Genomic DNA, 21,369 nt, shown 5'->3' with positions numbered 1-21,369 from the left:
TAGACAGAAAAGTAAATTGCAGAGTGAAGTTATGGGAAAAGTTTCTGTTACACAGTGGGTTAGATTAATTTCTGGACTCGATGGAAGCTGCTTTTTCTGTCACTTGCCTTCTGTTGACTGTCTCCTTTAAATGCCAATAAATGACATGATTTTGGCTTATTTCAGTGAGGATCTGCCCACCTTCTTATGATGATCTGTCTTTCTGTACTTGGAGAGTGTTCTCTAACATGTTTATACTCTCAACTTTTGAGATAGGTTGTAATAAGCTTTTTTGGGTCACTGTTGATACAGCAGGAAATTATAACAAGCTGTGGTCTAAAATTGTTTTTTAAAACCTGCTTTTCAGTTTTGTGCGTTCTGTAACCATGGACAAGTGGAAGGATATTGAGCTGGAGAAAATGAAGGCTGGAGGTAACAGCAAATTCCGAGAGTTCTTGGAGTCTCAAGATGATTATGATCCATGCTGGACAATGCAAGAGAAATACAACAGCAAAGCTGCAGCTCTGTTTAGAGACCAGGTAAGCTCACTTTTAGGTGTGTCCTCACCCCTAGGATCTGAAAATATCAAAGTGCTTTGTAAGCACTTGGTTTTGAAAGGAGGGAAAGTTGCAACTCTTTGAGTCTGTGCAGTGGTTCCTGAAAAGCTAAATGTGAGAGAGTGAAATCCTGGAAGAGTTAATGTAAACCTGAATGAGTTCATGGCTCAAGTATTTGGCAGAAGAGAAAAGGAATATTGTCCTGCCAGGGAGATAAGATGGGGTTAGAAAAGAGTGTCTTGGGCAGGCAGGAGCCTTTCTGGACTAACTTCCTTATTTTGGGTAACTCTCTCTAATTTAGCCCAACGGTATCCAGAGGGTCTGGTACCTCAGAGTAGGCAGTCCAGGACTGCCCTCGTGGGACCCTACAGGTCTTAGAGTGCTTCTTCCCAAGTCTTGTCAGAGTTTTCTATTGAAATTTTAATTTCTGTATTTAGCTGAGGTAGCTCAGATTTCCAGTGCTGCAGTTTGCAGCTGTTTAGTCAGTGGAGCTGTCTCACTCCTCAGTTCACTACTTCAGCTGTACAGTTGTATCCAAAGTGATTTTTTGATAAATCTTTAGTGTATGTAGTAACATACAACAATAACATAGTTCTGTTCCCCCACTACTGTGTGATTAGGGCTTACTTGTCTTCATTAATCCAGTCTTTCCTCTTCAAACCAAACCTGCCTCTTTGAGGAAATTGTCTAATTTTCTATTTCAGTTGCCTGAAATAAAATCGGTGTTCAATTCAACATCACAGCCTGGGAGTCAGAAAAAAAAAAGGTTTATTGTGAAAACAGATAAATTGATCCATGGAGCTGGCAGCAGATTGCAAAAATAGGTTGTCCTCATGTTACAGAACCAGTTTATAACTTCTATGGAATCTCTGACCTATTCTTGACTATTCTTCCTCTCGTAGGTAGCTACAGTAGCTGAAGGCAAGGAGTGGTCCATTGAAACTTCTCCTGCCAGGAACTGGACCCCACCTCAGCCTAAAATGTCTCTGTCTTCTGCTCACCGGTAGGTGCCCTGCTTATCTAATGTGGGTACAGATACAGCATCAGATACAGATACAACATCAAAACCTGATATTTAGTGGCTGCTGGGTTTACCCTGTTGCTGCTGGTGTCTGAACAAGCTGAAGTTATGGAGTATGAGGTAACAGGACTTTATTTCTGGAATCATTCCCATCCCGTGCACCTGAACCTTAAACGATGGCAGAGACAAGTGAGGGAGAGCAGGGGACAAGCCATGTTTGTGTTATCCTGCAACCTGAAATTAGACATTTTGTGTCACTCACAGGTAGTGTATGACATCCTCACCTTAACTGTGGTGCTGTGCCAGTTTGGGATTGGATGCTAGGGAAGAAGAAACAGACTTTTCCCTTATGGTGCTAATTACCTTGGGAGCATCAAAGCTCTTGTACCACAGCAATTCTGTTGTTCTGCTTTTGCATGTAGTGGTTGTTACTCTGTGCACTAAAGATACAAGTTAACTGCAAAAGTAGTTGTAAATCAAAGGAACAAGAGCTTCATGCCTTTTAGTGGTTGCATTAGAGTTCCCTACTTGATAGATGATATAATTAATCAATTTTTGACCTGTATTATGGTGATATACATCAAGCTGCACTGCTGAGCTAGTGGGTTTTGCTTTACATGGCTTTGATTCTTTAATGTTTTATTTCAGTTCTGCTGGACAATCTCACACTGCAACTGCCTCTTCTGACAAGGCTTTTGAAGACTGGTTAAATGATGATGTCAGCTCCTACCAAGGGTAATGCAATGAAATATTTACTGACTTTCTGAGTGCCTCTCTCTCTAGCATAACAAAATGTTTGAAGCATTGAAGAAAAAGTTTGTAACTCCAAATGTTACTGTGGTGGGTTCAAAACCAGCGAATTCTGATTGTATGTTGTACCTTACAGTGATTTGAGTTAAACAGATGCATTTATAAAGCTTCTTTCATTCCTTTTCTCATTTTCATGTATCACTTTATTAGGATTTACTCAGCTTTCTGATGTCAGTGATCTGTTAAACCTGGAGAATCATTAAGACCACATTAGCTTGCACAGAGGAAATTGTGTTGTCCAAGGATTCCTCAGTGGATCCTTGGTGCTATGTCTTTATGAAGTGAGTAGTTGTGTATTTTGAGTGCTGGGTGCTAAAGGACTTTATTTTCCAGGTGCAAAAACAATTGTCATTCTTCCATGCTTTTCAGTTCTTTTAATGGCTGCATGCTGATACAGATACTATTTATTCCTTTTCCTGTGGCAGTGGCCAAGAGAATCGCTACGTGGGGTTTGGGAACACAGTAAACCCTCCAAAAAAAGAGGATGACTTCCTGAATAATGCCATGTCCTCGTTGTACTCAGTAAGGAATTGCTTGGAGCTTTCTGAATTACCATTTTCTTCTATTTTATCCTGGTTTGGGAGAACATAAGCAGAGAAGAGAAGAGAAACTAAAGACTTCAGGTGGATTTGGAGCGATGCAGAGTATTGGTTGTATTCTCAAAGAGTGAAGAAGATATTGGTGAACTTTAAAAGGCAAAATGGAGAAACTTGAGCAAAACTTAAGAGTTTTGTCTGGTATCCGTTCATAGAAATAAGTGAGGATATAGCAGTGGATTAAGAAATAATCAACAGGGCTGAAGGAAAAAAATGTAATTACCTGTAGGGAATTAAATCTATTAACCATATTAGGGATGTTCTGAGGAAAACAACTGAAATGTGTGTGTATGTGAGTGCCAGAAGCCATGAGCAGTGATGAAAACATTTGAAATACTTGTGACAGGGTGTGAACAGATAACAGCATATGGCTGAACAGTTGTCATGATTCAAGTAAAGATAGTGAAAGATGCATTGTTGAAATAAAATGGGAATAAAGTCAGAGGCAGTCAGGGCCATCCTGGTGCTTTGACAGGCTGCAAAGTCACAGTGCTGAACAATATTTGGGGTTTGGAGTCATTTGGAAATACAGTAAGGTATCCTACCAAGGTTAGTGGCCAACAGCCCTCTGTAGAGCCTCACTGGCCTAAATACCCACACCAGGTTCCACCGTTTATTTAAAAATAAATAAATACTTTTCACTAGAACTTACCACAGAAAGGAAATGCCTGAGCCTTTGAACAGGTTGATCACCATATTCCAGGTGATCCCACAGGCTGCTTGGGATCAGCTGAGTATTTTCTAGGTGTCTCACAGTTTTGAAGCCAGAGAGTTCAGATTAGAAAGCACATCTGCAGTGTATTGCAGGTGAGCTGAGACAGCCAAGGAGAGGGGACACTATTCACGTTCCTGTGAGCCATTCTTGGAGCTCAGGATCTCCCTGAATGTCCTGGCTGAAAGGGCCTCGTGTGAGCACAGACGCACGGCGCCATGTGCTCTGAAGTCCTGTATTTCTGGGAGGCTGAGTTCTTGGCATGGCTGTTCATCCTGGTGAGGAAACCAATTTGCCTTCCACTGCATGGGATGATTTTTCCCACACTTGTAGCCATTTTTAGCAGAGTGACATCTGAAACACTCTGGCTTGTTCAAATTGACACAAATACTGCAGTTCATCGTTCTCTTTCAGTTAAGTGAGAGGCTCTAGTTTTTCTGTCAGTAGCAGGTAGTTCTTAGGACTACAGGACAAGCTGTATTAGAGAATTTTGACTTAAGCTAATCTGTTTTCATGAAAACTTGATTATTTGCTATTATTATTAACATGTAGCTCATGATTTTCTTGCTTTCTTTAAAGGGATGGAGCAGTTTCACAACCGGAGCAAGCAAAATTGCCTCAGCTGCTAAAGAGGGTGTAAGTAAATAAAATGTGCTTTAGTTAATTCTTGTGAATTCTGGAGATTCCAATTGTGTTCTAATAGTGATGAATCCTTAAAAGTATTACCACGACTGGCTAAATTTTGCTCTCCTGTCTTTGCCTATGGCTCATAAAATAGTTACATATTGAATGGAGATCTCTTAACCATTTCTCATGTTTCTAGATGGACATTTTTGTAAATCTGTCCACTGGATTTAAGCATCAAGAAAGAACTCAAGAAAAGCTTTCATTATAAAGCAGAAAATTCAGAATTTCAATCTGTGCCAAGCAAGGCTAAATTGCATTTTTCAGCAGGAATTTGATACCAAGTTAAAAACTGCTGATGGGTTTCTATTTTTCCTTGCTTTGTCTTGTGTCTTAACTGCAGCATTTTTGTCAGTTTAAATAAAAAGCTCGTTGGGCCACGATTGTGTCCAGTGGGATGATTTGGGAAAAACTGAGGCGTGGTCTTCATGTTCTGCATGTTCTACAAATTTGCACACTTGAGTGACAGTGATTCGACTCACTGTCATTTAAAACCAGAGGAAATAAGAATATTACATTTTGCATAGATGCTGATGGAAAGAGACTAAATATTTTTGTGAACATAATGCATTGCAACTTTTTTCAGTTTTGCTTAATATTATTCCAAATCTTCATAAACATAACAATTACCTGGTACTTTCGGTGACATAGGAGAGAAAAATATTGATACTCACCTGCATTGGCCCACCAAGGTTTAGTCCACTTTGAAGACCCTTTCTTCCCTCTGCTGCAAGTTGGGAAAGACTGACACTTCCCCAAAGCAGTGGAATGCCAGGGGTGGTGATATGGGTGTGTTCTTTTCATTGTGAAATTCTACCAAAGCTCCATTGCCTTGGAGAGGATCATGGAGCATTTCTAAATGTGTGTCCTTAAAAATCAAAGGATTTATTCCTGGTAAGCCTGAATGTTTTTGTTTCTTTTCACAGGCTACCAGATTTGGATCTCAAGCAAGTCAGAAGGTGATTATAGATTTAGCTCTTAGTCAGTGTAATTGTCTTTAAATGCCATGTGTTTGCCTGCACCAGCTGACTTAGATTTGATCATCAACAGACCAGTGTGCTTTTCCTTCACAGTGCACAGTAGTGTTTAGTTCTAGCTTTTAATTCCGTGGGAGTTGCAATCAGCTGCAGTGATCAAATTAAGCAAGAGATAAACAGGGATACTCTGCTGTTTGTTCCTGTTGGATGTATTGGAGAGGCTGCAGAGCTTGCAAACTTAACATCCCCTTATCTTACTTCTGTGAATCTTCAGCTATCTTGAAGTAGTTTTCGTGGTGATAAAATACAATGCAAGCAGTCTTCCCATGGCTGAAGCCTAGTAAGGTGTTAAAAATGTGAACTGCTCATTATTAATACATCAATTTGCCTGTGTGTATTTTAAAAAGTAGCAATGACAAAAGCATTTCATTTATCAAACTGGGGTTAAAACAGAGTCAGAATTACACAGAGCTCTGACATAAGCAAGATCTGTCTGCAAGGAAAAGTTTTAAATTCAAATGTAGAAATGTATAAAAGAATGGGATTCCTAATTTGCCTAGTTCTGAGTGAGATAAGCCTTATATATATTTATAGATGGTTCAGGAGTTTTAATTGAACTCTAACTCTTGTGTATGTGCAGCATTAGCCTGGTTTGCTTTCTGATAGGCATAGAAAGTGTTGCTCAAAACAAATGTGCCAGCTGCAGATGTTGGTGTTCAGACAGGTCTATTAATCCTTCAAATGGCCAAACTTGGGCATGTTTGCAACAAAAATGCCTTGTTAAAGCACCCAAACTTCCTATTTCAAAGCTTTAAAGTGTTTACTGCCTGGCTTAAGAAAAACTAGTTTTTCTACAGGTCTTCCTCTTCACTCCTTCTGGCAGTTTCCCTTTTAGAAGCTTTTCTTTCTTTAGTATTATTAACAAATATAAATATAATATTAAGTTTAAAAGCTCATCACATCTACTGACAAGGACCACAGCAACGTGGCGCTCTAGAGTCTAAGCTGTGTTACTGAAGATGAAATTTTGTTCCTGAAACTTCTGACCCTTTGCAGAAAAGATGTAGCACAGTTTTGATGCACTGCATTGGTTAAAAGCGTATTTGGGGTCCAGTGACCAAACACATTTCACTGCTTCTCTTGTCAGTAGATGTTAAAAGTTGGAAAAGGTTCATGCTACTTAACTTGCCTGAAAAAATGCTGCCAATTTTTTGCTAAAAGCTGCTTCTACCTTCCTTGCTCTTTTCTCTTTTGCTCTCTGGGTAAAGTTTTGGGGCTACAAGCAGCAGCCAGAGCCGGTAACACCCTCACATCTGTTCTTGTGCATGGACTCCTTGTCTGTTCGTGCTGAATATGTGCATTTGCTCCTGAGCTGTCTTTTCTTTTTCTGCCTTACGTCAAACCTGTTTAGAATAATGTTGTGTGTTTTGTATGGTAACATTTCTTTAAACCTATTTAAAATTTGTTCAGTTGGGTAGAGATACCCAAGCTGTGCACTGTCCGAAAATTGACTGTGCTGCTGTCCACATTCTGATGATTTCAGGATTTCTGTTTGCATGTCTGCCCCAGGAATGTGCCAAGAGCTGGGTGTTGTTGGAAGGCAGACGCTTGAATGAAGTGTTTGTAATGGTGGTTAGAGCACTGTCCTAAACTCAGCAATAGGAAGGAAAGATGAAGTGATTCAGATGAAAATACAATTGTACCCAAATCTTTCCATTCCACATTTACAAAATTATGCGCTTGACTAAGAGGGATCAGATAAGAATTCTTTCTAATTGTAGCAGTGACTCTACTTAGGACGCCTGAACTGTTAGTCTGGGTGTATTACACTCTTTCTTATAAACAGTTTGCTGGGTTCAGTAGACTCCAGAGGGTTTTTCAAAGGTGAGAACACCCCTTTTTGTGTTGTTTTTCTTAAACACTTTGTAGCCTCACTTCCAAAGGTAACAAGCCCTTTGTGATTTGCATTCATGTTTCTCACTGGGTGGAAGTGGGGTTTGCTTTTGCCTTTGCTTCTCAAAGAACTTTTATCCAGTAAGGAGTAGAAGTACTGGAGACAATGGCTGGGGAAAGGGGAGATCCTGGGAATGCTGTGGTAAGAGAAAGGCTTCTTAGACACCTGGGAGTCTGTGGAGGAAAGATGTTTAAGGTGCTCCATTCCCAGGAAGAACATGAGTGAAGGCTCACACCCTGACCAATGGTAGTGTTAAAATATGAACCCTTAGGAAATGAAACTTAATTACCTGGCATATTGGCTCTCTTGGATTAACCAGGATCATTCAGAAGGCACTCAGTATGATACGGCAATTGTGAAGAAAGCTTAAATCTGTCAAAGGCTTAATATGGTCATAGAGAAATGAATGATTTCAAACTCTTCTAAACCTCCTGTCCTTGTCAGCATTGCCTTAGGAAAGTAATTTTGTGACTTAGACTGTGGGCTTACATTTTTGTAAACTGCCCCTGAAGTACAATATCCTTGTGCATCTTGTTCTGGATTGCAACAGATTTCTGAAGTTCATTGTTTTTTCACCCTGCAAACCTGGAGCTTTAAAAAAATAACAGAAATCTTCTGTCACAGCTTTGGCTCTTGTGTATTGCTCAGAAACACTTAGGCTCTTACTAACAGATGACAATTGGAGCACTACAAGACAGAGGAATTGTGGGAAAATCAGCCCAAAAGATCTAATTCTACAAGTAATTTAATTTGTATGGAAAAATAAGGGGGGAATGAGGTCAGTTTTTCCAAATATTGAGCTGCAGGCATTAGCAAGGGGCCCATCCTTGAAGCTGTTGCTGGTTGAACCATCGCTTCTGCTTCCAGTGCAAGGTCAGATTTTGCTTGGGCTCTGGGCATCTATTGCCATGTCTATCTGATTTTAATTTATTGTCTTTTAATGCCTCCTGCAGCACTTTGCTGTGTGTGCTTTTCAGCTCATTCTGCTTGTATGAATCAAAGCTAAAGGCTTCATGTGTTTTTGGAGATAATGCTGAGAAATGAGCCTGCAGAAGGTGTTGCCTGTGGGTTTTTATTGTTTTTTTTTTTTTTAATATAACTGACTTTGTTTTTGTTTTGCTTTTAAATAGGCATCAGAGTTAGGTCAGACATTAAATGAAAATGTTCTCAAACCTGCACAGGAAAAGGTAACTTTGGAACTAGTAAATGACTTGCACAAAAACGGTTATACTCACTCAGGGAGTGGCTGATTCCTCCTGCCACAGCTGCCCAGGTTCTCAGGGGGCTTTTCTGAAAAAGGGAAACATTAAACAACTCAAAGTTAGGCTGTTACCAGAAAAATGTTGATGAGGAGTAAATTCCTTCCACCAACCTTTCTCATGTCTACCAGAGTCTGTCACATTCATTCTTGTTAGATACCATTTTTATAGATTTCATGCTTTCAGTAGTGGACGATGGAACAAGGGGAAAATGCACCCTAAATGGAAATAAAATCAGTTATTTAAATATATATATATAGATATTTATATGTATTAGTAGGTGTATCTCAGAGTGTTAAGTTTCTAGTGTTTTACCATCTACCTGCCAGCTTTATTTTAATTCAGTCAAATATCTTTGAGCCGTTTGAAAAGAATGTTTTAATGATACTGCAGACTAATTTCTCTTTCATTACCTTTATTAATTCACCATTCTTTACATGGCGTTTCAAACCACAGGAGAAGGCTCTAATTGGTTTTCTGTTCCCTAGAATTACCCACAGCTTATTTCAGAGGGCTTAGTTGCATTATTGTCAGGGTTATTTTTAGGGTGCATTTCCTTGAGCTGATTTTTATTTTGTAGGACAATTTAATGAGGAATTATGTATTCTGTGTTAAAAAGAGATCCATTTCCCTTAGGATGTTGTGCTGTTAGTTCTAAATAAGTGTTACTTTCTGAAATAAGTATTCTCTATATGGTTATACAAAGTCACTTGCTTTGGAACAACTGCCATTTATTAAGTGGTGAAAGGTACCTGTTGTATTGTGTTTCAGCAAAGTTCAAATCCCTTTTAATATTTAAATAAGCATCTGTAAAAGAGAATAAAAGGGATCTGTTAAGTTTCTAAACACAATCTTTATACATGGTAGAATATATTTGTAAAGCTTCATGTTTGCAGATGTTTTTTGTACTGGTGTTTTTATGCTCAGCAGTAGTGTAATGCTACCTGAACTGTGTGTAAATGATACCTGCCTCAAACTGGGTGTGATACCTTCCTCAAACTGGGTGTTTAGGCATAGAAAATTCCCACAAACTCAAAGGACTGAGGTTCACTCCACTATAGATCAACAGACTTTGTATATAATTCTCTTAACTTTGTTAATTTGACTTAAACCTATTTTAACTCAGTTTGGGGTTGGGTTTTTATACATTTTAGCTGTTAAGCACAAGTGAGCGTGTCTGAAGGTTTCAGTAATCCTCTGTTTTATGACTAATTACCAATACTTTGGTCCACATAGGTGAAAGAGGGGAAAATATTTGAGGAGGTCACCACGGGGGTATCGCAGTTGGCCAGCAAGGTATGAGGTGGCCTGCCTGGCTTTAAGGAGGCCAAACAAGTCAAGCCCGTCTCCATATTCTTATGAAAAATGATACAAAACCCCAATTCAGCTTTGGTCTGTGCTTCTGTTGAATACAGAAATTTGGAAAGTGTAATTTTCAGCGGGCAGCCCTTCTGCTGGGGTGTTAAAAGCTGCACAGGCATGGTGGTGTCCTCTTAGTAATTTGAATGAGGACATAGTATGGTTATAAACAACCAGTGTCCTAAACAGCAAAGAAAATGTGTGAGGGAATATGGAGACAGCTTGTGTTCCACTGGTCCAGTAAAACTTATTAATGCTCTGCACCTTTCTCCTTTGCCTTCCACTGCTCTCGGTGCTTGGTGACGTGGTAAGTGCTGCCTGAGGCTGCCAAGCACAGAAATCCTGCACAGACTAACACCTGTGGTGATAAATTGCATGGTGTTACCCAGGAATGTGTGTCTTTTAACACTGGGAAAGTCAGCACTGGAAACACTGTCATAGACCAGCTCAGTGTCTTAGATTTTGGTACTGTTTGAATAAAATAAAATAAATGATGTTACCTGTTCTGTTTAGAGCCTGGCCACTCTCAGGCTGAATTCTGGGATTCATCCTCTATGTCTGTAACTCAGAATAGTACCTTTCATGGTGACACTTCAGAATTTATATTTCTAATCCAATTCTGGGACTCAACTTTTGGCCTGTTTTACAGGGGTAGTGAAATAATGCTGAAACAGAGTGAAAATAGCTTTTTAGAACAGTAGAAATATAAATTAGAGTTACGTTAATCATAAAACATCAGTGCTTTCATTAAGTTGAATTTTGTGTTAGGACTAATTCCAGTATTTTTGTCAAGGAAGTCTAGGAGAGAATTTAAAAGATGTTACACTAATGGGTGAAAAAGCTAAGCCTGACCTGCGTCCCACCCTTTCCAGAATCGTGGTGCTGTCAGATGTATGTTCTTTACATCCACCATGTCTGCCCATCAAAAACATGAATGAGCTGTCAGTTAAATGTGTTTGATTTATTGGAACAAGTGGGGGAATGTGTTGTGGCTTTTGCTGTTGGACTTGGCAGAGGTGTTGGTTCAATCCAAATGAATGGAGTGTCTTTTTTTATTCTGTAGGTTCAGGGAGTGGGAAGTAAGGGATGGAGAGATGTCACCACTTTCTTTTCAGGCAAACCAGATGATAATTCTGAAAGGTAATTTTTGTTCCTATTTTCTGTCTCTTTAAACACATGATTTTATCTCCTGTACATTCTCTGCAGTATAATAGTGAAGGGTAATTTTTCAATATTAATAATTTATTCTGTCTTTGCTAACAGTCCTCCTCTATGTAATAGGGAGGAATTCAATATAACTTTGTTTATAACTCTGTTTAAACTGAGAACAAAGCAATGCACACTGCTTGGTTTAAAACTTACTCCAAATGCACATTCCCTTGCCCTGGGCCTGTTAAATCTATTAACAATCTTTGAATTAGACTGCAGACTTACGTCATTTGGAGCAATATTTAGTTCTGCATTTATCATCAGGGTTTTTAGGGTTTTTTTAAGCAAAGGGCAGTAGAATTATAGTTTTCTTCGGGGTCATTGATTTTTATTGTTATGTTTGGCAAAACTAATTTATTTCTACCTTCCTTCCCCCCTCCCTCTCGCCCCCCACTCCCCAAAAGACCAGCTGAGGGAGACAGCTACCAGAACAGTGGAGGGGAGGGCTACCAGAACAATGCTATAGATCAAAGCTTCTGGGAGACCTTTGGCAACTCAGATCCACCAAAAGCTCATAAATCTCCAAGCAGTGAGAGCTGGACCTATGTGGACAATTCCACAGAGAAGAAGAGCTCGGATAGCTGGGACGTGTGGGGCTCGGGAACGGTCTCCAACAAGAACAGTAACAGCGACAGCTGGGAAAACTGGGAGACCAACTGGGAGAACACAGGAGGGGAGAGCAAAACCAGAAAACCTCCTAAGGCAACAAAAAATGCGTGGGATGACTTTTAGGACTCTGTTAACCCTGCTTTGCACAGCTGGGAAAGGGAGGCTGTGCTGGCTGATGGAGGGGAGGAAGTTTTACACACACCTGGAGTATCATGGTTGACCTTTCTGATCTGTTTGTGCTTCCCATTCATTCTCCTTCCTTCTACCCCGGTTTAGGGAAAAAAAAAGTAGCATCTGAATCTTTTCTTACGTAAAGGTGGCTCTCCCTTTTTTAAGGATAGTGGTAATTGTATTCTCCTTGCACTACTGGAGCTGGCTACAGCGACTTTGTTAACACGAATGTTAACAGAAAGAAATCAGTGCAAGGACACTTCCATGGCACAACCTTGCATGTGTAGGTTAATAGGTGTTCATCCAGTCCTCATCTAATTTGAGATTTGGGGTGTTTAATGCAAACAAAGGACAGGGTGTGACTTGGAAAGACAGCCATTAACTGAGCAAGCTGCAGTTGGATACATCTCGTTCCAATGCCTTACGGATTGCTCTGACTACAGGAAGTCTGGCAATTCAAGATGGTCTTTAACATATTTTTTATTGGAGCTTTGTTTTTAAACATTGTGACTTTATTTTTTTTTAATATTTTAAAACTTATTTTTTCCTTTTAGAATTCAGAAGGAATCTAGAGCTAGATGATTATTTGTGTAAACTGACAGGTTTGACCTGAGCTCTCAAGGGACATCCTGAATGGCTCTACTTGCCCACCTTACTCAGTGGATTTGAGTTTGTGCTGTGCAGCTCTGCCACACAGAAGAGCAAAGCTGTAGTGTTTTCCTTCCTCACCTACACCCTTGCCCCAGTTTGAGTATTTTATGTGCTCTCTTTTTTCTCTTTCTTCCTTCTACCTGTGTAGTATTTTATTAATGCTGTTAAAAATGAAGTCTTTCTGCTGCTTACAGCCTTCTTTACATCTGTTTGGCAACCTGGCAGTGAAAAAAAAAAATTATAGAGAAGATTCCAGCAAGAAAAAATGGGTGGAAAATATGAGAACATTGAGGAAAGAGCCTGGCAGCAAGCCCCTTTCAAGATGAGTAGGTGTCTGGATTTAATAGTAAAATTTAATTTAAGCAGATGTTTTCCAAACGATTCTTCGTGTGTCAGGCTGTATCTCTGTTTCTGTCATATATTTCTCCACATTTTCTTCCTGGATCTTGTTAAAGAAACACTGTTTTGGAAACTTGAGAAACTCCTTGTCAGCATTAAGGACTGGAACAGGAGATTGAGTTATGTGTCAGTTTTGACCCAACAAATCGCTTTGCATGACACAAACCATAACTTCTAGAGAAGAATTGTGACTGTAACATCAAAGGTGTCATAGGTATCCCATTTTATTTTGGGGGATGGGTTGTGAATGTACCCTCAGCACGAAAACAATCAGCTTGCTTGAAACTCAAATCATGATGTTTTATGTGGTCTGCTTTACCAGCATGGAGTTCTTTCTGTGAACCCTGTAGATCCTATTACTGAGCTAAAAAGCCTTTACTTTTTAAAAATGGTTTACTTGTTCAACAACCAACCAAAGGTGTCAAAATTACCTTAAATAACACTTCACTTCTTTTACTCCTCACAGAGGTTTTTGAGCAGATAGTAATATCAACAGTTTAAAAAGGAAAGAAAATTAATTTCCTCAAAAATAGCAGATTTTAAAGGCTTAAGCCTGAGTAGAAGTAGCTCTATTTACAGCCTGATTCTGTATTTCTATTAGAAGGATCTTTCAGATGGTGAACAGAATATTTTTCCAGTCTTTTCTCACCCTGTTCCGCAAGAGATGGGATTTCTTTTTTCCCCCCTGCTTCTCCTGATAGCGTGGTCTGAAGCTCGTGGTCTCTGAGCTTCTGCAGCAGGACCCAGAGCTGCTCCAGACCCAAGTCTGGAAAGTGCTGCTCCAGGCTGAGCCATTCCTGAGGTGTCCTTGCTGTCACTGGCCCTTTGGAAGTGCCAAAGGCACGAGAGCTCTTGGTTTGCAGTGCTGCTCCTGGTACCACTGGCAGCGTTCACAGTCTGACTGTAAAACAAGGATTTTTTTCTGCTTTTCTCCAGTTCCAAGTATAATTTTTGTCATAGCTTAGCTGCATGTCAAACATAACTTTGTTTTTTTATGCTTACACCTCTGTTGCCTCCTTGTCAACGTGTCTGCTGCCCAGTCTGAAGCTGATTCAGCTGCTTCTGTATAAATTTATTACAGTTTCTATTTCATAAACCTCCTGAAATGGCTCGTGGCAGGAGAATCTTTATTTCAGTCCACTCAATCAATGGTACTGTGACATGTGTGTGCACATTCTCCTCAGCTGTGAGCTTTGCCTGGGACAGAAGTGGCTTATTTATGTATCCCTTGCAGCCACGATTGGCATGAGCCATTTGTTTGTTCTTTTGATTTGATTTTTGTAGCTTTTGAAACTTTTATGTTCTAAATCAAACTGCCAGAGCCCTGCTCAAGCAGAAGCTTTGGGTAAGGATTTTCCCTCCAGTTGAGGAGACAGGGACAGAACAGTTGCCATCTCTCTTTCTTCACTGTTGTAGGGAAGCAACAAAATGCTGCAACTGGCAGAAAGATGTTCCTGGAAGATCCAAAAAACCCAATATAATGGCAGAAGGTGTAACTGCAGACACAAAACCAGTGTGCCAGCTGGTCAGTTTGACAGGCACATGGGCATTTTTTAATGGCTTGTCTGAGCCTCAGCGTGTGATCATGTCTTCGAGAGGACAGGACAAAACGAGGGCATTTTCTTTTGCACACCCTCTGTTTTATTGAATTTTACTTTTTTTTCAGAGTAGGTGGCTGGGAGGTTTCTGCACTATGAAGAGATGCATCCCATCAAGTTGCATGTGCGGAGCAAGCGTTCATGAATCAGACTTTTTTTTCTTTTTTAATTCCTCCTCCTCCCCAGATCCTCCCTTTTTGGCCTGGTGAGGAGCAGAGGCATTGAGTGCAGGCTGCTGGAGCTGAGGCTGCCTGGCTGAGTGAGGATCCAGCCATGAGTCTCAGTGTGTGGTTTGGCAGGGCCCTGGTGTCACCATGAGCTCCCCCTGTGCTGGGGTGACCAGGGCTCTGCTCCCCTTTCCATCCCCCCCTGTGGAGCTGCAGTTTTAAGTCAAACAAGCAAACTGCCAGGAGATGTGCAGTAGGTGAAATTGCTGCACCAGTTGGACATTGCAATGGTTCAAATCCCATGGTGACCCAAGCTTTTATTTCTTTGTACGGCTTCAACTTTGGAAAATGCAGAGCAGCTGGATTTCTGCAGGTAGCCTGATAAAAATGTCAAGAAATCAAACTAAGTGCCACTTGCAAAAGAGTGGAAGTGTTGGAGAATGCTCCCAAACATAATCACAGCAGTTAGGGGTTATTTTAAAATGTTTCATTTGTGACTTCAAACCTATTAATAATTATTACAATTCAAGAAGTGCTTGGCCAGCTCTCCCTCATGGCTGAGACCTCAAGGATAATGCTGCTGCTTTTATTTTCCAGGCCAGACTGTAACATTCCATGGGTTCATAATGTACTTGTCAGTGTAATGGTCTGTGCAATAATTTAACAAGTGTAGATAAAACCTTTGTTTAATCCAGGATACATTTAAAGATACAGTGGTCCTCTTGGAGAGTAGCAGTCTGCACAATTATTTCAGTTCTTAGCTTATTTTGGCTGAAATACTAAATTTCGGTGACCCAGTTAAAGGTTTGAGCAATCAGTGATTTAAACAGAAATCAAGAAACATTTCCATGGCCATTATTAAGAGTCTGATCCTAATGGCTTAGTGGCCTCTAGCTGCAGAACCCTCTTTCATTCCCATGTCAGCAGAACCTTGGTCAGTCTGGAGTACTGTATCTTTAATTTTCCTGCTGTGTTTTTTTGTGAAGTTCACAGGAATGGTGATTTCAGTGAACACTAGTCATTGTTCTGTAGAGTGGTTCTGGACTTGAACTGCAGTGTCATCTTTTAAAGAGTATTATAATAAAGCAAAGAGATATGGAGCAGAACAGTGGTCAGCCCTTTTTCAGGAGACTTCAGTTAATTTTCAACCCAGGTGTTGGTGTCAGGCATCTTCTTCCCTGCTAGTAACAAAGGAGAAAGGAAGCTGCCAACATTAACAGAGCCAAAAACATCTTTATATTTCATTGGAGTTTCACAGTCTGACTTCGAACTTGTACTTAAAAACAATTTGGAGACATTGTTTGCCTCCTTTATTGAAGGACAACTATAAAATAGAAATTAAAGTGCAAATAAATTTATGTACTGAGATTTTTATTAGCTTGTCTACAAAGGCACTTATTACAGCAGAAAAAGGTAACTTTTAAAGCAGTTTTCCTGCAAGAAGCGAGATTTTGCTGACAAATTCTTCAGCTATGGTGGTGGTTCATATTCAGGTTCCAGTTTCCTTCATGAGCCAAACAGCCACATGAGTACTCCAGGTGACTGCACTGGGCTTTGTGCAAATTTAAAATATCTTCTGTTATGTTCTTGGTCAGCAGGACTGAATCCTACTTGCCCTGTAGAGGTAATTTTACTGATTTTTACTCAAATGTACATTTGTGTTGATAACATCACTGGTATGACTGCACGGGTCGGCTGTATCTGTTCTTGCCGTAAGGGCTGCTCTGTCAGGTGCAAAGTTTTCACATGGGATTACTGGCAGTAAACAGGATATGCTGCTTCTGGAGACAGGATTTTGGCCCTTTATTCTGACAACATCCAGAGCCAATGACCTAAAAACAAAACACCATGAAAGCAGTGATGTGTATTCTGGATTTCAGACAGCACAGTCAGTAAAAGCTGATAGAGAAAGCGGAGTCTAGACCAGAAAACACCACTCTTGGACTTGAGGGAGGACAGGTCACTGCTGCATTGCCATGGCCCCCTCGGTGCTCTGATCCCAGTACCAGCAGCAAGTCCAGTTGGAGCTTTCTGCCATTATTTCTCTGTGTAGGTGCCCTCCAAGGTAGATGCAGGCTCAGAAGGCGATTCTGGGCTTCACAGCTCACTTTGAGCAACCAAACTCTCATGCCCTCTGGGGTGTACAGCCAGGCACTGGGGATGTGTCCTGGTTTCCCTCCTCCTGCACTCGACCTATTCCAGAAGGTTCATCCACAGGATCCTTCTGCAGCAGGCTTTGGGCTCAGGAGCTTAGCCATCACCTCCCCCAAACTCCACAGGCTTAGCCCAGTACACCCATACCCCCTGAGGGTCTCCACTGCTTTGACAGAGGTTTGCAGGATGCAGCCATGGAGTGAAAACTGAAAATCCCATGAGGAAAACAAGGGGGAGCTGCGTTGTCCTGTTGGGAAGCTGCAAACCCTGAAGCTCTGACAGACCTGCAGTGTGATCATTCCTTGTCTGTTCAGTCACCGATTTGCAGGAGGCCAAGAGATGCTGCCTGGCTGTGTCAGCTCCAGCCATTTGTGCTCTGTCAGCAAGAAGCTGCATCTCCTCAAGGAGGCTGGAAAAGAAAAGCCAGCTCCTCCTCTGAGCAAGGCGCTTTTGCTTTAGGTGAGATGAAACCACCCTGGTTTTTTTTATCCTCAAATGATGCTTTGCGTCCAATCTGAATTTCACCAACACTGCCCTGATGGCAATGTTTAAACTGGCTAAAATCAGAAGAGATTAAAGAAATACTGAAAAGATCTCCAAGGAGAAGCCTTCTTGCACTTGAAATTGCTGAGAATGAGTGGGAGAGAGTCTCTGGCAGGGCTGGCTGCAAGGACTGCCAAGAACAGTCGTGTTGTACTTCACCAGCATTGTGACCACTGCTCAAGCAGGAAAATCCAGTGCTATCAGCTCTGCACACTTTGGAAACCAGTTCTTGTCTTTCCCTCTAAGCCCTGCCAAAGTGTGCTCCCCTGGAGAGGCTGCTCAGCATTGCTGAGGCTGGTGAATTTTACAATAGATAAATCAGCTCCTGCCGGGAAGCACAGAAAGGCTGGAGTGCGTCTTTTATGAAAAAAATTTCACCACTTCTGATTGAGAAGTGCTGCTGCTTAGTATCAGCAGTTCTGCACTGGATTGCTCATTTTGCCTTCAATGGAATGGTGTTTTACTACCTAGGGCAAGAACTACTTGTACATACATTTTTTTCCCTACTCAGCTGACATGGATGGTTAGTATATGTAAATTGATGTGCCAGCCTATATAAAGGCCGTTGTGATCAAGGTCAAACTAGGAATTTTCTGCCTTACAGAAGCTTTTCTGTGTGGTGTTGTTGCATTGAAGCTTGATACGGGTTGAGATGGAATTGCTGTTTTAATTCTGTGTTCACAAATTGCCTATTGACTCCAGCCACCAGCTCTCACTGGATGTGACTGGATGTCACTTTTGGGGTGCAGCTCAATGCACTAAACTTGAATTACAAATTTAGTCTGTCCAGACAGGGCTTCACCGGTCAAGACAAGCTGCCCAGTGTTACTGCAGGACTAGCAAGAAGAGATAGAATCTGAAGCTGAGGCTACTGCAACTCTTAAACTTCTTGCCCATACCAAGGTGTGTCTCTAAGCTGGTCACAGACCTTGGGAGGAAGCACAAAGCATATCAGAGAAGTGGAATAAATACTTCTTGTGTAATCTAGGCTGCTGGTGAGATCCCAGCTTGTCAAATTAAGCCTCTGCAGAATAAACTCCCCCACTGCCATGTCTGTTAAATGCCTGTCTTCACTCTGATGGTGGTTGGGAAGGGGTTTTAACCATGTGCTAAAGGCCACAAAAACCCTCTCTTGCACTGGGTGTGAGGAAGGACTGGGGCAATGCACTAGCTCACACAGATGATGCTGGCCTAGTTAGTGTCCCTGCCCACGGAGCAGGGGCTGGAACTAGATGATCTTGAAGGTCCTTTCCACCCCAAATGATTTCATGATTCTGTGAAGATGCTCCTTTCAGAGCTGCTGGCAGAGATCTTCACTTGTCACTTCAGCTTCCTTCCTCTAGAGGGGATTGTGTCACTGGGCATGGATGGCTCTGAGGGAACCTTACATGAGGTTTGAAAGATGCATGCAGGGTTGGAAATGTGTTCCTGCTCGTGGATCTGCTTATCCACAGCCCCATCCTGTCCTCTGCCTGGGACTTTCATGCTGCATTCAGCCAACACGGGGCAAATTCCTGTCCTCCAGCCACACACAGGTACTGCTTTGATTTTATATCCTGCCTTGGGATTTCAGCTCCCCCATCTCTCTGCCAGAGTGCACCAGGCTGGATGGAGGCAGTTTAAAGCTCACGCTGTAACAAATACCAGGTTCTAGGCTTTATGTTACCCCTGCTATTCTGGCTCTTGCTGTTAAACCAGTGTAAGAGCCCTTTCTTTACGACGAGGAAGAGCAGACTCGTGGTGCAGAGCCAGGACAGGGCTGTCTCTCGTTGCTCCCAATACAGGTTGGCACAGCAATAGCCCACAGCTCTTTTTAATGGATCATGATAGGATTACACTTCCCCTGCCAGGAGTGGCTCCCTTGGCTGTGTTCAGTCCGGGCTAATTGTAACATCATTAGCACATTCCCATCACAGCAGGAGACTGGAGACTTCCCCACCTCTGAAGCTTGAGCGTTCCTTCTCTGGGAGAAATGTGGGTCTAGATTTGGCCCTGGCATGGCCCTGACCCAGGTCAGGGTGTCCAGACCATGCTGGGGAGCTCTGAGTGCTGCTCTGCAGTCTGCTCCTCCCTGAATCATTGAATCATTTTGACTGGAAGAGACCTGTAAGATCCTCAAGTCCTGGGGGCTTCTGTGGAGTTGAGGCAGCAGAGGTGCATCTTGGAGATGTCCCAGAGCAGGGACAAGGAAGTCTCTGTGTCCCTGTCCCAGTGATCTGCAACACCTGATTGATCTTTAAAAAACACATTGAAGAGCCTCACCCTGAGGGTGAGCAGAGGGAATTAAAATCCTCTGCCTTGCTTTGAAGTCTTAACACCCACACACTGGTATGGGAGCTGAAAGTTAAGGACTATTGACAGTCTGAAATGTTTCTTCTGATGTTGAGGAATGGGGAAGTGGAGGTGATGCAGGTTCTGTGTCTTGTTGTGTAAGAGCATTTCTTTTGTTGTCATTTGTTCTTTGTTGGTTTTCTTTTTTCCCAGTTGAAACTTTTATTAGTTCATAAAGAAGGTGAGTACTTGGTGGTGTTTTCATTAAAGCTGCAGGTCCTGAAGCAATGCAATAATGGGAGAAATTAATTTTTCAGTGTTTGTTTTTTGGTTTGTCTTTTTTCCAAGCTAAAGTTTTATTCCTTGTAGTTGGAGAACCACACCTGAGCTGTATTAGTTTACAATTTTAAGGGCAACAAAGATCTCCCTATTTGTTACTTTGAAGCCAAGCAAATTATTTGAACTTGAATTTGATTGCTTGGGGTTAGCAGCCTCTCTTTTCTGTGGAAAGAAGCAACATATTGCTCAAACATCCAGGGTTTTTTCTGGAACAAAATGAAGGACACTCAATGACAGGAGAGCTCCAGCTCAGATTTATTACTGGGTAATGAGAAATTGCTGAATAACGTGTTCGTTTTCTGCCACTAGGTGGGAATAAATCTTCCCGCTTTTCTCGGGCTCTGAGAACGCTGCTGTCAAGTCCCAGCTTCCAGCACAGGAGTGAGGATTCTCCAGGTAGCAATGTGCTTCCCTGGTGCACAGCAACCTCCAGGCTGGCTTTAATGGCTACGGGACCATTCCCTGGCTGCTGTAGATGAGGGATCTCCATGCAAGATGTCCCCAGAATTGCCGATGTGCTGTTCCAAGTGGAGGGGGTTGACGCGAGGTGGCCTCCAGCGTTTGCTGTGGCACTGACAACCAAAGAGTTAAGCACAAACAGCCCCGGGGGTTGCCTGTGACCTTTACTGCCAAATAGAAACAACTTTTCCCAAAGCAGCAGGGAGGGCCTGGCTCCCGAACAATGCTGGCCACTCTGCTGCCAGCCCAGCTGGCCGGGCTCCAGCCCAGGTGAGCACACCTTGCCGGGGACAAGGACTTACCCCAGGGAAATGCTCTCTGGCAAGGACAGCTCCGTGTCAGCTGGCCTGGGGAAGGCCAGAGGAAACACAGGCCATGCAAATCAGGGATTTTATTGTGTTGGTGTTGGCAGCAAACTCATTTTTAAAATTTTTTAAAGTTTTTTTTGCTTAAGCTAAATCAAACTTGGTGTGTGGGGCGAGCAGTGCTGGCTGGCTGCCGGCTGCAGCCTGCTGGCATCGGCTGTGCCAGCTCAGAGCAGGAAAAATCTGAATCTGTCTCTTGCCAGGCTCTGCTCCCCTGCACGGGAGATTTCTCCATCTCTCTGCTTGAAATGCAGAGCCTGAACTGCCACAGGGAGGACAAAATTTAGGCAAAGGACTAAGGCAAATTTTGTAGCTGGGGACAAGGACGGCTGTGACAGCTCTTGGTATCCTCTGTGCTCACTCCTGGCAAGATTTACAAACAGTTCTTTTATCTTTTTACAGCTTTTCAAAACAAACTCATCTGATTTCTTCCTGTCTTTTCCTCAGCCCTGCCATGGAAAAAAGAAGGAAACAAAAAAAATGAAAGGATGCTAAACCTTCTATTTGATGGAACAAAGTTGGGAAC

General features: G+C 41.9%; 1 protein-coding gene across 4 annotated transcripts in view; it reads left to right on the top strand.

Moving 5' to 3' along the window:
• Positions 1-21,369, top strand: part of ARFGAP1 (ARF GTPase activating protein 1) — a 26,335-nt gene extending 4,966 nt beyond the window's left edge. Inside the window, exons 5-15 of one of the 4 annotated variants that reach the window (XR_011155980.1) lie at positions 347-518; positions 1,439-1,539; positions 2,206-2,292; positions 2,793-2,889; positions 4,255-4,311; positions 5,286-5,318; positions 8,421-8,477; positions 9,786-9,845; positions 10,972-11,048; positions 11,522-12,874; positions 20,329-21,369. Coding sequence is in view for 3 of the 4 variants with exons in the window: in XM_069033848.1 (XP_068889949.1) it covers positions 347-518; positions 1,439-1,539; positions 2,206-2,292; positions 2,793-2,889; positions 4,255-4,311; positions 5,286-5,318; positions 8,421-8,477; positions 9,786-9,845; positions 10,972-11,048; positions 11,522-11,849 (1,069 nt within the window). In the remaining variant the exon portion in view is untranslated. Of the gene's footprint in view, positions 1-346; positions 519-1,438; positions 1,540-2,205; positions 2,293-2,792; positions 2,890-4,254; positions 4,312-5,285; positions 5,319-8,420; positions 8,478-9,785; positions 9,846-10,971; positions 11,049-11,521; positions 16,499-20,328 lie in introns of those variants that run through there. The other 3 variants (XM_069033848.1, XM_069033849.1, XM_069033850.1) reach the window with 3 other exon arrangements.

Source organism: Aphelocoma coerulescens, chromosome 20 (genome assembly GCF_041296385.1).
Source record: "Aphelocoma coerulescens isolate FSJ_1873_10779 chromosome 20, UR_Acoe_1.0, whole genome shotgun sequence".
Taxonomy (NCBI): domain Eukaryota; kingdom Metazoa; phylum Chordata; class Aves; order Passeriformes; family Corvidae; genus Aphelocoma; species Aphelocoma coerulescens.
Note: the sequence above shows the minus strand (reverse complement) of the source record. Positions and strands in the feature narration are given on the sequence as shown.